Below are 12,760 nucleotides of genomic sequence, written 5' to 3' on the forward strand. Positions count from 1 at the left end.
CCCGCCGCAACCTACAAGTAAGCTGTCTCGCTGCATGGCAGAATTCCAAATGCGACAAAGGTGAAGGCATCCTGACCGTCCACTTGTTCCAGGCCGGCCAGCATCGACATCTTCTCCGCCTGCCTCTCCATTTCATTTACTCATTCGCTTTAGTACACGGAAAACCGCGGCGCGCAACTTCGTGGGCAGGGGGGGACAAACAAGAGTCCAAAGTGCCAATCGCAACAACGCTCTTCTTCGACGGTTCGAGATTGTACGTCCTCCATGTTGTTGATGTGTTCACTTGTCGACGGTTTGCTACCAAGCTACCTACCTTTACCTATTTCCACTTTCGGTCAGCCCTCAAATTGTTGAACGACATCGCCATCATCCACCTCTCACTTCGTCATCGCTTCCGTCCGCTCTCGACTGCCACCCCGCCGCGCGCTGCACCCTCCCAGCCCCCCTCCTCGATATCCAGAACACACATTAACGTCTGTCACATAGCACCCGCGATCTAAACTCTCGGGACTCGAGAGTCAGCACGCGCGCCGCGACGTTGTCAGCTCATACCGCTTACCACGCCGCCTACACCTCTTGTTGAACACTACCACGATACTCAGTGTCGCTTGACTCTTCCACACGTCGTCCACCTGCCTGGGCACTTACCTACGCAAATGCTTGCTCGAGCAAGCCATAATGGCGGCAGCTAACAATCCCTTCGGGGCGCCTTCGGCTCCGGCTGTCAACCCTTTCGCGAAACCAATACAAGCCGCACAGCCTACCCAAACAGCATCGGTTTTCGGAAGCTCATCAGCTCCTAATCAGAATCCGTTCGGGAAGCCTTTATTTGGCCAGGCGCAATCGTCCGCGCCGAGCGCTAGTCCCTCCCCTTTTGCTCAGAATCCTTTTACGAAGCCAGTGGGACCGACGAATTCTGCGGGCGGAAACAAGTCCCCATTCTTTGGCGCGCAAACCACGACACAACAAGCAACAGGCTTTGGGGCGGCGAATGCCAATTCCCAGAAAGGACCACAGGGCTTTGGCGGCGGAAAGCCGTCTGGCCCCAGCAATGGATTCGGAAATTCGCAAGCCAGTCAAATGTTTGGAAAGGGAAAGGCCACGCGACAGCAACCACCACAGTCAGACGGCCGTGATACTGGAGCGGCTCTAATGAATAAGTTCCAGCGCGGCCAACGAAAGAACAATGAGCGCCCTGCAAAAACCCAGCCGAATGCGACGCGTGCTGTCGGCATCAATAGCACCTCTGGCGCACCGACTCGAGAACCGACCGAGCGCACACGCGAGTTGTCCGAATTTGCTTATAGCTATCACAACAGAATCAATGACCAGCTCAAAAAGGACAATCTGAAGCCACCGCAATGGCCGACGACTGAACTCGGCAATCCGAACAAACGTGACGATGTCGAGAACCTCAAGCAGTCATTCAAGAAATACCGTACTCGCGTATACGATGCCCTACGGAAAGTTGAGCTTATCGATGACCCTGAAAAGAGAAGGAAACTTGAGGATGCGTTGCCCTTTAAGGGTATCTGTGAGGACATGTGCCCGGAGTTTGAGCAAATATCCCGTATCGCCGAATTCGATGTCAAGAATGAAGAGAAGGAAACCCAGCCCGGCGGGCTCACAGCATGGCCAGAACCTTCGAAGATGGTGAAGAAGTTCGGTCGATCAGCAGCCGGTCAAGATGCGCCCCTCCCTATGGATGTCCGTTCCATCGACGCTTTACGAAGAACCACCGACTACCTCTTCAACGATCTTTTACAGTCTGAGAACAACCTGCCATCCATGCACAACTACCTCTGGGATCGTACACGAGCAGTACGCAAGGATTTCACCTTTCACTCGCAAAAATCGGCAGAGGAGATGAAGGACATGGTCTACTGTTTCGAGGCGATCACTCGCTTCCACGCCACGGCTCTTCATCTGCTGTCCCGGAAAGGGTTTGCAAATGAGGATTTCGAGCAGAAACAAGAGATCGAGCAACTAGGCAGGACCATCCTCTCATTGATGGAGGCATACGATGTCTGCAAGGAGAAACACGTTCTTTGCGAGAATGAGGCGGAATTCAGAGCTTATTACCTACTTCTCAACGCACACGATCCCTCTATAGCACAGAGGATTCGTACGTGGGGAAAGGAATATTGGTTCGATTCCGAAGAGATTCAAACAGCACTGTCTCTCATCCAAGTCATGGAAGACTTGCGGGAGTCAAAGGGACCCATCAAGCCACGCCGAATGACGACCATGTCCGACACCGCCTTCACCAATTTCTTCGCCATTGTCGAAGACCCGCGAGTGTCATACACCATGGCCTGTGTTGCAGAGGTCCACTTCACCTTTGTCCGCCAATGTATTCTCAAGAATCTTGTCAAGGCTTATGCGCGCCTACGCGATGCCCCCAGGACGATCACTGCGTCCGATCTTAACAAAATGTTGAGGTTTGACACTGATGAGGAGGCGGTTGCCTTCGCCGAGGAGCATAATTTCGAGTTTACCACTTGGGTGCCCCCGGGAAAGCCAGCGGTGTCCGAGCCATACCTACTCCTGAATAGCAAGAGGAAACATGTCCCATCGCCTAGAGTTCCCCAGTCCTACTCAGGACTGATGGTTGAGCGGAAACGTGCAGGACAATCGTTACCCTACGTTATATACAACACGATTTATGAAGATATTGCCGACAATACATCTGCCAAAATGGAATCAGATACTCATGGCGGCGGTCTCTTTGTTAACCCTCAGCAAGCTTTGCCTGCTTTTCCTACTTCACAAGTCAACAAACTTCAAGATATCGCAACATCAACACCATTTACGTCCATGTCTGGAGCTGTACCGCCCATCACCAAGACGCCTGAGAACATCCCGATGTTCCAAACAGCGGTAAAAGATTTCGGTGCGCTCAGCCACCCTTTTGCAGGAAGTGCTACCACTAACTTGCCTCAAGCAACTGGTGCAACGACCTCGAGTCCCTTTTCTCGCCCTTCGCCAGCGCAACAAGCACAACAGGCCGCAAATCCGTTCTCCATGTTCGGTCAACATTCAGCTGTGCCACCAGCGACTCAAACGCAAAGTCCGGCCCCGGCTCACAAGCCTACCGGTGTCTTTGGACAGGCCTCTCAGACCCCACAACCGACATTCGACTTCAAACCGTCTCGAATCGCGATCTCAGCTCCAGGTTCCTCGGCACCCACTGCTCCAACAGCAGATTCAGATACATCGAAGCCTGTTACGTCGAATTCGCTTGCTCCGGCCACTTCCATTTTTAATTCGGGCAGTGCGCCGGCCAACCCGTTCGCGTCATTTTCAAACCAGAATCAGAGCACTGCTCCAACCCAATCCTCAGAGACCACGCAGCAAACGTCTTCAGGATTCACGTTCGCTCCAACAGCACCTAACTCTAAACCTCTCCCTAGCTCCACTGCAACCGCAGGAACAGAACAACAACAGGCCAGCACCCCGGCGGTGCCTACGCAAACCCAACTGCCAGGGACGCCTTCGATGATATCGACAACACCCTCAGTCTTCTCCGCCCCTCCCAAATCAGTCGACAGCACAGCGCCCACTCCACCCGCAACACAGCCTTCATCAGTCTTCGCTCCGCAGGCCGCTTCCAACTCACCTTTTGGGATCAAGGGTACATCCAATGATGGTGCTCCTTCATCTTTGTTTCCTACGGCACCGCTTTCGCAGCCCTCACTATCTACATCTGCGCCTTCGCAATCTGCTCCTCCTCCTCCAAGGGACTTGATGGGTGATTTCTCGAAGTGGTTTGTCATGGGTGATGGCGGTTTGCTGGAAGAGTTCACCGCCCACTACCTCCAAGAATTGGTAGAGGGCGCCTTCAATCAGCACCTGAAAGAGGAAGCTGAACGCAGGCGCAGGGAAGAAGATGAACAGTCGTGGAGAGAGGCACGTGCACATATGACAAATCGGCTACAGCTCAAATACTTCTACCGGTGGCGGGAAGCTGCCAGGAAGTTGGCACAGAGACGAATTCTTCGCGAAGGAAAGGAGAGGATGCGACTATACAGAGAACAGGAGCAGCGTGCGCGAAAGAAGAATAAGGAAGATGAGGAGATGTTACGCAACCAAGAAAGAATAGAAGCCAAGAAAAGGATTCAGGCTGACGGTTCCCGACTCAAGCAATTAGCGCTGAATGCTTCCAGGGTTGGGCGAGGCCAGCAGCAAATAGAGGAAGAACTTCTTGCCAGCGGCGTCTTCTCTGGAGTGCGTGATGAGCGCGCAGCCGTCCGCCGAGCCATCAAGGAAGCAGGGACTAATGGCAACTGGGGCTCTCCACAGCCAGGAAAGACGTTTGGATATGGTTCCGAGTCAGGATTCAAGCTTGAACGGGCGCCATCAACAGCTTCCAGACGTCGGGATGCTGGGAGTCTCAGAGACTCGCTGGCAGGTTCACCGGAAAGCACCGGCAGCAAAGAAGGTGGCAAGACGCGAGCACTGCGCGAAAAGTTTGGTCTGGGAGGCCCTAGGGGAAGCTTCTCATCCGCTGGCGGTAGCTCGGTTCAGTCTTCCATGGTCACCAAGTTCCGCCATTCACTCAATGGAATCGGTATCAATGGTGGGAACAGCATGATCAAGCGAGCGAGCAATTTCTCCACCCCACGAAAGCGCTCGATCGAGCCTTCTCCAGCTACTGAGGGTAGAGATCCCAAGCAGCCACGGAGATCAATGCTGGGAATGAGCATGGCAAACACAAGCCTGCCCAACATCAGCCTGAGACAAGGTACCAGCACCAACAGTCCGAAACCTGAGGGATTCAAAACTAGTCACTGGGATCTCAGGGCCCGCGGGCTGGTGCCAATGCCAGACGGGCAGTGGCTCCCGGAAGCCATTGCCACCGCCATAAAAGAAGGCAAGCTCAAACCACCTAGTCCTCCAACTCGCCACAACTCTTACTCACCCGCCATCCGACCATCGACCGAACACGCCATCATGTCGGATGACGACGAGTCCATGGGCATGGGTAGCACCTACGACAACGGGGACGATGTTGAGGTGGATGATTCTGCCTCCATGACCAGCTGGCGCTTGAGGGTCGCCAGACTCACGGGCTCCACTAGTCTCGTCCAACAACACCTCCAAACACCCAAGCAACCGCCTGCCGACTACAGCACCTCTAGCAGACTTGCCAAGCTCAAGGCGAGAATGGGATACGGCTCACCAGGAGCTAGTGGCACGGGATCTCCCGCTGTTCGCCCGTCGCCCACGCCTTCTGCCGCTTCAGCGACCGCTCGGCCATTTTCCAGAAGAGAAGCCAGCTGGAGCGCCATTCTCGACAAAAAGAGGAAGCGAGACCTGGCGAACGACGAGACGGCTGCGGCTGCGGCGGCGGCGACTGAAGCTTCTTCTGCTGCCCAAGGACAAGGACGAGGACGATCAGAGAATTCTCCGCCCATGGCCAAGAAGGCATACTATGCTGCTTCGGCGGTTAGCAGAGGGAGCACCGCTGCTTTGTCAACGAGAGAGGAGACAAGCGCGGCAGTGGAGGAGACGCGGAGGATGTTGAGGGAGTTGAGAGAAACGATGGATAAGCTGGACAGCGATAAGGGGATATGGAGGGAAGAAGTTGGTGGTGGGAAGACTTAGTCTAGGGTATTACTTGCATTGAGTGGGGGATGATGAAGAATCGGAGAATCATTTGATGATGAAAGCAATCGAGAGAAAGAGGACAGCAGGGTTGAATTCAAATATGAGATTACATCCTAAGGTTGCCTAACAGAAGCTGGAGTCAGGCGTAAAATGTTTACGAATCAGACACTCAAATGAAAATTAGATAGATAGGGAGGGAGGGAAGGACTCTGAGGCCTTCATGCACTCGGTGCACAGATTATACTTGCTTCTACCTTTGAGCTGCTTCAAGAGACTTACCGTACCAAAACCATAGCATGATAGAGAATGACGATACCCAAATCCGGTATTTTTTTTCTTCCTCCCTTTTTGCTTTGTACAAGCATGCAACTCCCCAAGGTATACTTTCATCTCTGAACAGCGAACAACTTTCTAGTGACGGAGCATATGAAGAAGCCAGTTCATTATCATCATCACGGGTATCATTCATCATCCCTAACTACCTATGCACAAGCATCCACACCTCGGCCTCTCACTTTCGAGGACTTTTCGGTGGCGCATCAAACATGGTTCGAATCGCCACACTCTCAACCGGACTCCCCGCCGGCTTCTTCTTCTTCATCATCACATTCCCACCAAATCTCGGACTCCTTGGCGACGGCGGGAGGATGCCGTGCGTCGTCACACTGACATTACTTCCATTGAATCGTCTCTGCTGCTCGTTGTTTCCTTGTTGAGGCTGGGGAGCAGCAGGGGCAGGTAAAGGCCACCCATAATTCTTCATCAAGGGACTAGACATAGCTGTCGTCGCTGACCATGGACTTTGTTGCCCACCACCCAGGCCACCAGCGGAGGAGGAGCCAGGGCCGCCAAAGGTGCTGTTGGCGCTGTGGAGTTGCGTTGGGGTCTGTTGGTTTTGATGCTGATGATGGTCGTCAGATGGGTTATAAGGCTGAATGGAAGGAAGCAAGGCGGCAGTGCTGCGGGTTGAGCTGGCAGACATAGGGGAAGGGCTGTAGTAGTAAGCGTTGGAGCTCGCTGGGGTTGCGGGAGTTCCATAGTAATAAGCGCGGGTGGGCGAGCGAGGAATACCGGTCGTGGTTAGGGTGTGGAGATCTAGTGGGTTGACGGCGGCGCTTCTGGTGTCGGAAGATGAGATTTGTGGTTGTTGCTGGTGCTCCCAGGCTTTATCCTCAGCTACTGTCGAGATCAGCGAGTTGTGTTGCTTCCAGCTAGTAACACGGCGGGTGGAGAGTCCTCTTGCTGGTGTGCCAGGGGCTGAGTGTTCGGGCTGCTGATGGGAGAGGGGCCTTGTGGTGTTGTTTTTGTTGACATCGCTGTTGGTGGGGTCCGGCATCATCATCATCGTCGTCTCGTCTCCTCCACTCTCACCAGGTTGAGACACGCCGGGCCAAAAACGCGGTGAAAGCACATGAGTCTGGCACTGGAAAGAGAGCGAAGACTGGCGCTGATGTCGGGACCGGGCTCGCTTCTCGGCGTAGTCGAGCTGGGCGCTGGCGCGGGCCGCCCTGTTTTGGCGTTTCTTGAGGCAGATGAAGAATATGGCTGAAATGATGAGGATTACGAGCACACTGATGCAAATGATGACGGCGATGATAGTTGTTGAGATCTTAGGGCCCTCTTCGGACTTGAGGACTGTTGAAGGGTCGACGATGCCGACAGGAGATTTGGAGAAGATGGTGTCGTTCAGGCCGATGACACTTCCTGCTTCAGGTTTGTATTGACAGCCGGCTTCTAGGGCGGTGAAGTCTATGAGAAAGACAGGCGTCGGTCAGCGTACTCTCCCCTAAGATGTACAGACGTCATTCCTCGGTTTCTTACAATTGGCTAGGTAGTTGGACTCTCCTCCAGCTACCAAGCACGAGGTACAGTGCCCATAGATGACAGGATCCGATGCATATCCGTCGTCTGCCGAGCAATATGAAGATGCCGTGGTATCTTTGGGGTCAGGGATACCGTGTTGCAGACTCTGTTGTAAAGGGCCACAGGCCATGGATGTGCTGCATGGTGTTGTCCCTACATCTGTTGCGTTGGGAAAAGCAAAGAGACAATATGATAAAGTGTATCTCAGGTTGTCTATGTTGTAAGTCTCATTAGCAAGTTGCCGCTACTACACACACACGTATTTCAGGAACTAGGTGGTATACTCACAAAGAAACCACATTTGATCAGTCTCGCGGTCCTGTGAGAATGGACTGGTTTGTAAACAAGTCATGCAGTCTTTCCATTTACTTCCCGCCGGACTGTTGACTGCTCCATCACTGCAAATGATATCCTTGTTTTTGGTGTTGGAAGAGTTGGGATCTGATTGGTCGAGGTCGGGAGAGTCTAGGCATACTGAGGCGCACGGAGAATTGGGTGTAACTTGTAGTGCGCTGGCGAGTTGAGGTATCAGTAGAGCAGAGAGGAGGGCAATGGTTGTTTTGCTCCTCGTTGCCCGGCTAGTGGTCTTCATCTTTGTAATATGGTTCGGCGCGTTGGGTCGAAGACTCGGTTGACAATCCAATCAAATATTCGAGATGCGGATGTGAGAGTCGTTGAAGGATAGGCTGAGTATAATATACTGTGTTGATTAAAAGTATAGATGGATATCAAAAGGGCACCAGGCCGCAGACAGTCGGAAAAATAGCGAATGACAGGTTGAGAAGGCAGAAAAGAATATGATGGACGAAAGCATCTCGACGGCGAAGAGCAAGAAAAGCCGGGGCACCTGTTGATATCATTGAGCCTCTCTCTCTAGCCTCTACCACATCACAAAGAAAGAAACGATCCTGTGCCGCCCATCTCGTGAAAATTCCCCAAAGTGGATGGCACTATCGAGGTGGACACCACTAGACCACTATAGTCAAGGTTGTTTAAGGTGGTTGAGTGGGTAGTGAGCGGCTGTGACGAGCAGGAAACCTGCATGGCGGAACCGGGGACGTAGCGTGGAATGGGTTTGTAGGTGTGGGTGATGGCTTTGAAGACTCTTGTGTGCCTGAACTGTTGCCGCGGATGATCCCATCTAGGGTCTTGTGTCTTTCGTCGGCGCACCAATCATGATGCTGTCCGGGTTCCGATGAATGGCAAGCACGGCAGTTGTAGCGTTGAGCGAATCTGATGTAAACAGCAGCCCCGGGGATGCATGTGGATTTCTGATCCAGATGGGCTTCTGCTGTGTTTTTCCTGTTGAACACGGGCAAAAGCAGTTTGTAGTGTATACACTACGAGGAGTCAGAGGTAGTGAATTGGCAGTTGCCAGATCCGAAGCGGCAATGTTGCCTAGACCGCTGAAGTGGTTGTTGAACCTTGATGTCGCTATCATGATGGTCAGTTACAAACATCGAATGGCATGTCGACCACATGTCATCGTCGAACGCAAAAGTCGAGTCAGACGAGGATGAGGAGAGAGTCCCAGGAATCTGGAAAGAGCGGCCTTCTCTGCGGCCAGCAGCGCTTGTAGCCACTCTCGCCCCGAGTCTCTTCGTCAAAGACTTGTGTTTGCAGACAAAGTTGAGGAGGGACCACCGTTGAACCACGACCATGGGCGCTTCGAGGTTACCCAAAGCGGTTTAACTTTGATGCCAAGAGGCATACTAGTCTAAAAGTGGAACGGCTTGCTGAGAGCTTAACGAGACCGCAGCCGACATCTCGATTCCCATTCGTCCATTGTTTCAGGAACCACTTGTTGTCTGTTGATCAAAAAGTTACCCGCCGAGCAACATCATTTTATTTACATCGATCACATGAAGCTTATCTTACCTTCACTTTTACTTCCCTTGCGTCCCTGCCCGTGTCTAAGGGTTTGTGTCAACTGCTCGACCCTACTATGCACGTCTTACTTGCATCTTGTTCTTCCCAAGCTATTTCGGAACAAATACTAATACACTACAAATATCCTTAGTCCCATTCTCTGCGTGAGTGTGGTTGTCGCGGGTCATTGAATCTCTGGAATGGGTGTTCGTTGCCATGTGTCTGCGTTCAGCTCTGACTGCTTCTCGCGGAGTGATCAATCAATCATGTCCTTTCAGCAGCCAACGACTCTCATCGTGCATCTTTCAATCTATCTTTATCCTCACGACATCACGCAACGTCTTTAGGTGGTTGCAGTATGGGTAGAAAATATCTCAGTGCTGCGTCTAACGGCAGTCGAAAAGAGAGCACCTTTGCGCGCCACATGTGAGTTTGCGGCAGCTCAGGAAAGACTTGAGATCCAGTGATTATGTGCTATGGAAGTACGCAGTATACTTGTACTAGATGAGGAGGGCTACGGAGTTCCGTTTATTTCATTGGAAAGAATTAAAGACGTTCAAGGGTAGCCGGGTTACATACAGTCCCTTTAACATTCCACCGCCGTGCTCCTGGAATCCATCGGTCGTTTTCTACCACTCCCGAACCTTGAGGTTCTCCCGTTTTGCTCCATATCGCCTTCATAGACGTAGCGGCCGCGCGGCTATGTCCACACGGGGTGACTAACGGCCGGCCTATTTCCCGACCTACGTGTTTTCGAGGTATGCTGTGGTACAGAAGCATGACTTCATGGATGCCTTTGACCTTTTCTCCTTGCTAGGTAATCTGGTGTTGCTCAGGTTCGTTTGGGTGCTAAGAGTGGCATGACTCAACTGACCTTTGGCTTCGCCACGGCAACAACAGCCACAGATGCTGATCTTGTGACACCGTAGACGGGCTAAGTGGCTGGAGTGAAGACGATATTGGAAAGCTGCAGAACCATCTCCGTGACGCTTGTGCAGATGATCGTTCATTTATAAAGACAGACATAACATCTCGAAACAACAATTGTCCGCTGCTTCTCCGGCTCATCAAAGGGTAGACATCCCCAGATACACTAGTATAACTTCAGATACGCGTGAACCTATATCTACGTCTATCTTCGAGCGCTTCGAGTGACACGCCATCATAAAGCCTAGAAGATCATTCCGTAAACCGACACAGCAACAAACAATATTACCCCAACGCCTGATTTTTCCCGGAGCCCGATGTGTTGCGACAATAAACAAATGCGCATGAATAACGCCTCCAATGAAGAATAGCAGAGATAAAGAAAGAAGGGTAACCGACTTTAGACAAACCCGAACACCAGAGTGGACAGTAGTTGATCCACCTTTCAGTCGCTCTCGTCGCCGCCCTTCTTGGACTTCTTCTCTTTCTTCTCCTTCTTCTCCTTCTTTTCCTTCTTTTGCTTCTTGCGCTCGGCCTTCTCCTCGGCGGTCTCGCCATCGTGCTTCTTGCGCTTCTTGCTGTCGCCAGCCTCCTCAGCCTCCTCGCTCTTCTCGGCCTTCTCCTCAGGCTTGGGCCTCTCCGCAATCTCAACCTTGGCGGCCTCAGCAGCAGGGGCGGCAGCGGCGGCGGCCTCGGACTCAGCGGCAGCGCTGAAGTCCTTGTAGCCCTCAGTCCACTTGGCGGGAGTCTCGGCGTTGGGGCGGCCGAATTTGTCGAGCTTGCCGTCGCTCTTCAGCTTCTTCTTCTCCAGAGCGACAGGGCCAAGACCCCAGCGGCGGGGGTAGAGATCACGCTCCATGATGCACCGCTTGACCTTGGCAACAACACCGTGATCGCAAGAAAGCATCCTGTAGGAGAGAACGGTTAGTTTTGAGGAAGTAGGTTTAGAGTCACACACGGGACATGACTTACTCGACACCGTTCATCTGGGCGATACCAATGGCAATAGCCTCGCCCTTGGTGGTCATGAGGACAACCTCCTCGTGGGTCTCAATGCCCTTCTCGAAGCGAAGGAGACCAGGCAACATGAGCTTGGCACCGTAGCAGACAGCGTTCACGGCGGAGTCCTTGACAACAATCCTCTTGTAGGTGGTAAGGAGAGTCTCAAGGGGCTGGATGACCTTGCGGAGAGCGGTCTCGTCGCCACCGTTGTCAAACTGCCACTGAGCGTCGAGGACATCGTGGAGGGTGACCATGGAACCGTTGTCCTCGGACATGATACCGGAACGAACACGGCGAAGCTCCTGCATGTGGGCGCCGACACCGAGAAGGAGACCGAGATGGACGCAAAGGGTTCTGATATAGGTACCGGCCTCGCAAGAAACCCAGAAGACACCGAGGTGACGGTCATTGTCGAACTCGATGAGCTTGGACTCGTAAATGGAGCGGATACGAAGCTGGCGCTTGACGGCAGAAATCAAAGGAGGTCTCTGGAAGAGGGCACCAGTGAGGGTCTCCAGGGCCGAGGCAAAAGCAGCCTCGCCGCCGGGGACGCTGTCGTGGAAGCGGATAACGCAAACGTACTCCTTACCAGCACCCTGCTGGGCCTTGACGAGTCTGGTGGCACGGTCGACGCAGACAATCAAGCAGCCAGTGACCTTGGGATCGAGAGTACCGGAGTGGCCAGTCTTCTCAACACTGTGGAGGAATTGCAATCAGCATAAGCCCTATACCAAGCATTGAGACTTGTTTTTTTTTTTTTTTCTTGTGTAGGATACATACCGGAGCATGCGCTTGATCCAGGCGACGACTTCGTGGGAGGAAGGGTTGGAGGGCTTGTCCTGGTAGGAGTTAGCACACGCCCAGGTTGCGAAGAATGGTATTGAAGAATCAATGTCGCAAGGGCAAGGCTTACCAAGTTGATGACACCGGAGGACACGTAGGACTTGATATCGCGCTTGGAGGGCGACGAGCCGGCGGGGATGGGAGTGAAGTGACCGGTGCGGACGAGGAGGTTGCTGTAGTTCTTCAAAAGAAGAGGCCACTCGCTAGTGTCGACCGCGGGCTCGGTAGCCTGGGGCTTGATAACATGTTCTGTCTCGGCACCCATTTTGACTGTTTTGCGATTGAATACTCTGACTTGGTGTTGATGATTGATAATTGGGAATCGATGATCTTTTCGTGTGATCAACGTCCGCGAACCGGTGGAAGAGATGGCTTCGGTCGCAGGTTGTTTGGTTTCACGAAGAAAAATGAAAGGGACGAGAGGAAGAGTCGGTAGCGAGGCACGTCTCGGAGTGGGAACGTCGAGGATTCAAGATCAAGACCGTTTGACCTTGCGATCACTTTTTTCCACTTTCTGCCGAAGAAAAAAAAGGCGGCGGAGCTTTTGCGTTGATCCAAGCTCTGAATTTTTTCCTCAGCCTTTTGCCTTTTTGGCCAATGTGGGGTCTTCGTCCGGTGCCCCAATGCAGCCTCGCCGCGCTAACCC

At 52.8% G+C, this 12,760-nt stretch overlaps 3 protein-coding genes across 4 annotated transcripts; 1 reads left to right on the forward strand and 2 right to left on the reverse strand.

Moving 5' to 3' along the window:
* Positions 1-104: 104 nt before the first annotated feature.
* On the forward strand, positions 105-5,938 carry NCU01288. Of its 2 annotated transcripts, XM_011396199.1 has the most exons (3): positions 105-253; positions 487-2,893; positions 2,945-5,938. In XM_011396199.1, exons 2-3 carry the CDS (start codon positions 679-681, stop codon positions 5,605-5,607), a joined length of 4,878 nt encoding a protein of 1,625 aa, XP_011394501.1. In that variant the 5' UTR covers positions 105-253; positions 487-678; the 3' UTR covers positions 5,608-5,938. The 2 variants fall into 2 exon arrangements, with proteins under 2 accessions (XP_011394501.1, XP_011394502.1); XM_011396200.1 differs by having other exon boundaries at positions 105-2,893.
* On the reverse strand, positions 5,805-9,007 carry NCU01289 (hypothetical protein). Its single transcript, XM_955733.3, has 3 exons — positions 7,762-9,007; positions 7,432-7,686; positions 5,805-7,359 (listed from the first exon to the last, which is right to left on the reverse strand). The coding sequence occupies exons 1-3, from the start codon at positions 8,063-8,065 to the stop codon at positions 6,122-6,124; spliced, it is 1,797 nt and encodes a 598-aa protein (XP_960826.3). The 5' UTR covers positions 8,066-9,007; the 3' UTR covers positions 5,805-6,121.
* A 1,122-nt stretch (positions 9,008-10,129) lies between these two features.
* NCU01290 (centromere/microtubule-binding protein CBF5) lies at positions 10,130-12,719 on the reverse strand. The gene is made up of 4 exons (XM_955734.2): positions 12,185-12,719; positions 12,052-12,110; positions 11,242-11,967; positions 10,130-11,177 (listed from the first exon to the last, which is right to left on the reverse strand). Exons 1-4 carry the CDS (start codon positions 12,377-12,379, stop codon positions 10,715-10,717), a joined length of 1,443 nt encoding a protein of 480 aa, XP_960827.1. The 5' UTR covers positions 12,380-12,719; the 3' UTR covers positions 10,130-10,714.
* Between the last annotated feature and the right edge of the window lie 41 nt (positions 12,720-12,760).

This window comes from Neurospora crassa, linkage group V (genome assembly GCF_000182925.2).
Source record: "Neurospora crassa OR74A linkage group V, whole genome shotgun sequence".
NCBI classification, from domain to species: domain Eukaryota; kingdom Fungi; phylum Ascomycota; class Sordariomycetes; order Sordariales; family Sordariaceae; genus Neurospora; species Neurospora crassa.

Excerpts from the sequence above, each read along its gene's own strand:
- NCU01288 (XM_011396200.1), top strand. The coding sequence starts at position 679 with ATGGCGGCAGCTAACAATCCCTTCGGGGCGCCTTCGGCTCCGGCTGTC. Across the intron at positions 2,894-2,944 it reads AACAGCGGTAAAAGATTTCG|CAACTGGTGCAACGACCTCG; the intron begins GTGCGCTCAGCC and ends ACTTGCCTCAAG.
- NCU01289 (XM_955733.3), bottom strand. The coding sequence starts at position 8,065 with ATGAAGACCACTAGCCGGGCAACGAGGAGCAAAACAACCATTGCCCTC. Across the intron at positions 7,687-7,761 it reads TGATCAAATGTGGTTTCTTT|ACAACCTGAGATACACTTTA; the intron begins GTGAGTATACCA and ends CTTACAACATAG. Across the intron at positions 7,360-7,431 it reads GTCCAACTACCTAGCCAATT|ACTTCACCGCCCTAGAAGCC; the intron begins GTAAGAAACCGA and ends TCTTTCTCATAG.
- NCU01290 (XM_955734.2), bottom strand. The coding sequence starts at position 12,379 with ATGGGTGCCGAGACAGAACATGTTATCAAGCCCCAGGCTACCGAGCCC. Across the intron at positions 12,111-12,184 it reads CCTCCGGTGTCATCAACTTG|GACAAGCCCTCCAACCCTTC; the intron begins GTAAGCCTTGCC and ends AACTCCTACCAG. Across the intron at positions 11,968-12,051 it reads TGGATCAAGCGCATGCTCCG|TGTTGAGAAGACTGGCCACT; the intron begins GTATGTATCCTA and ends ATTCCTCCACAG.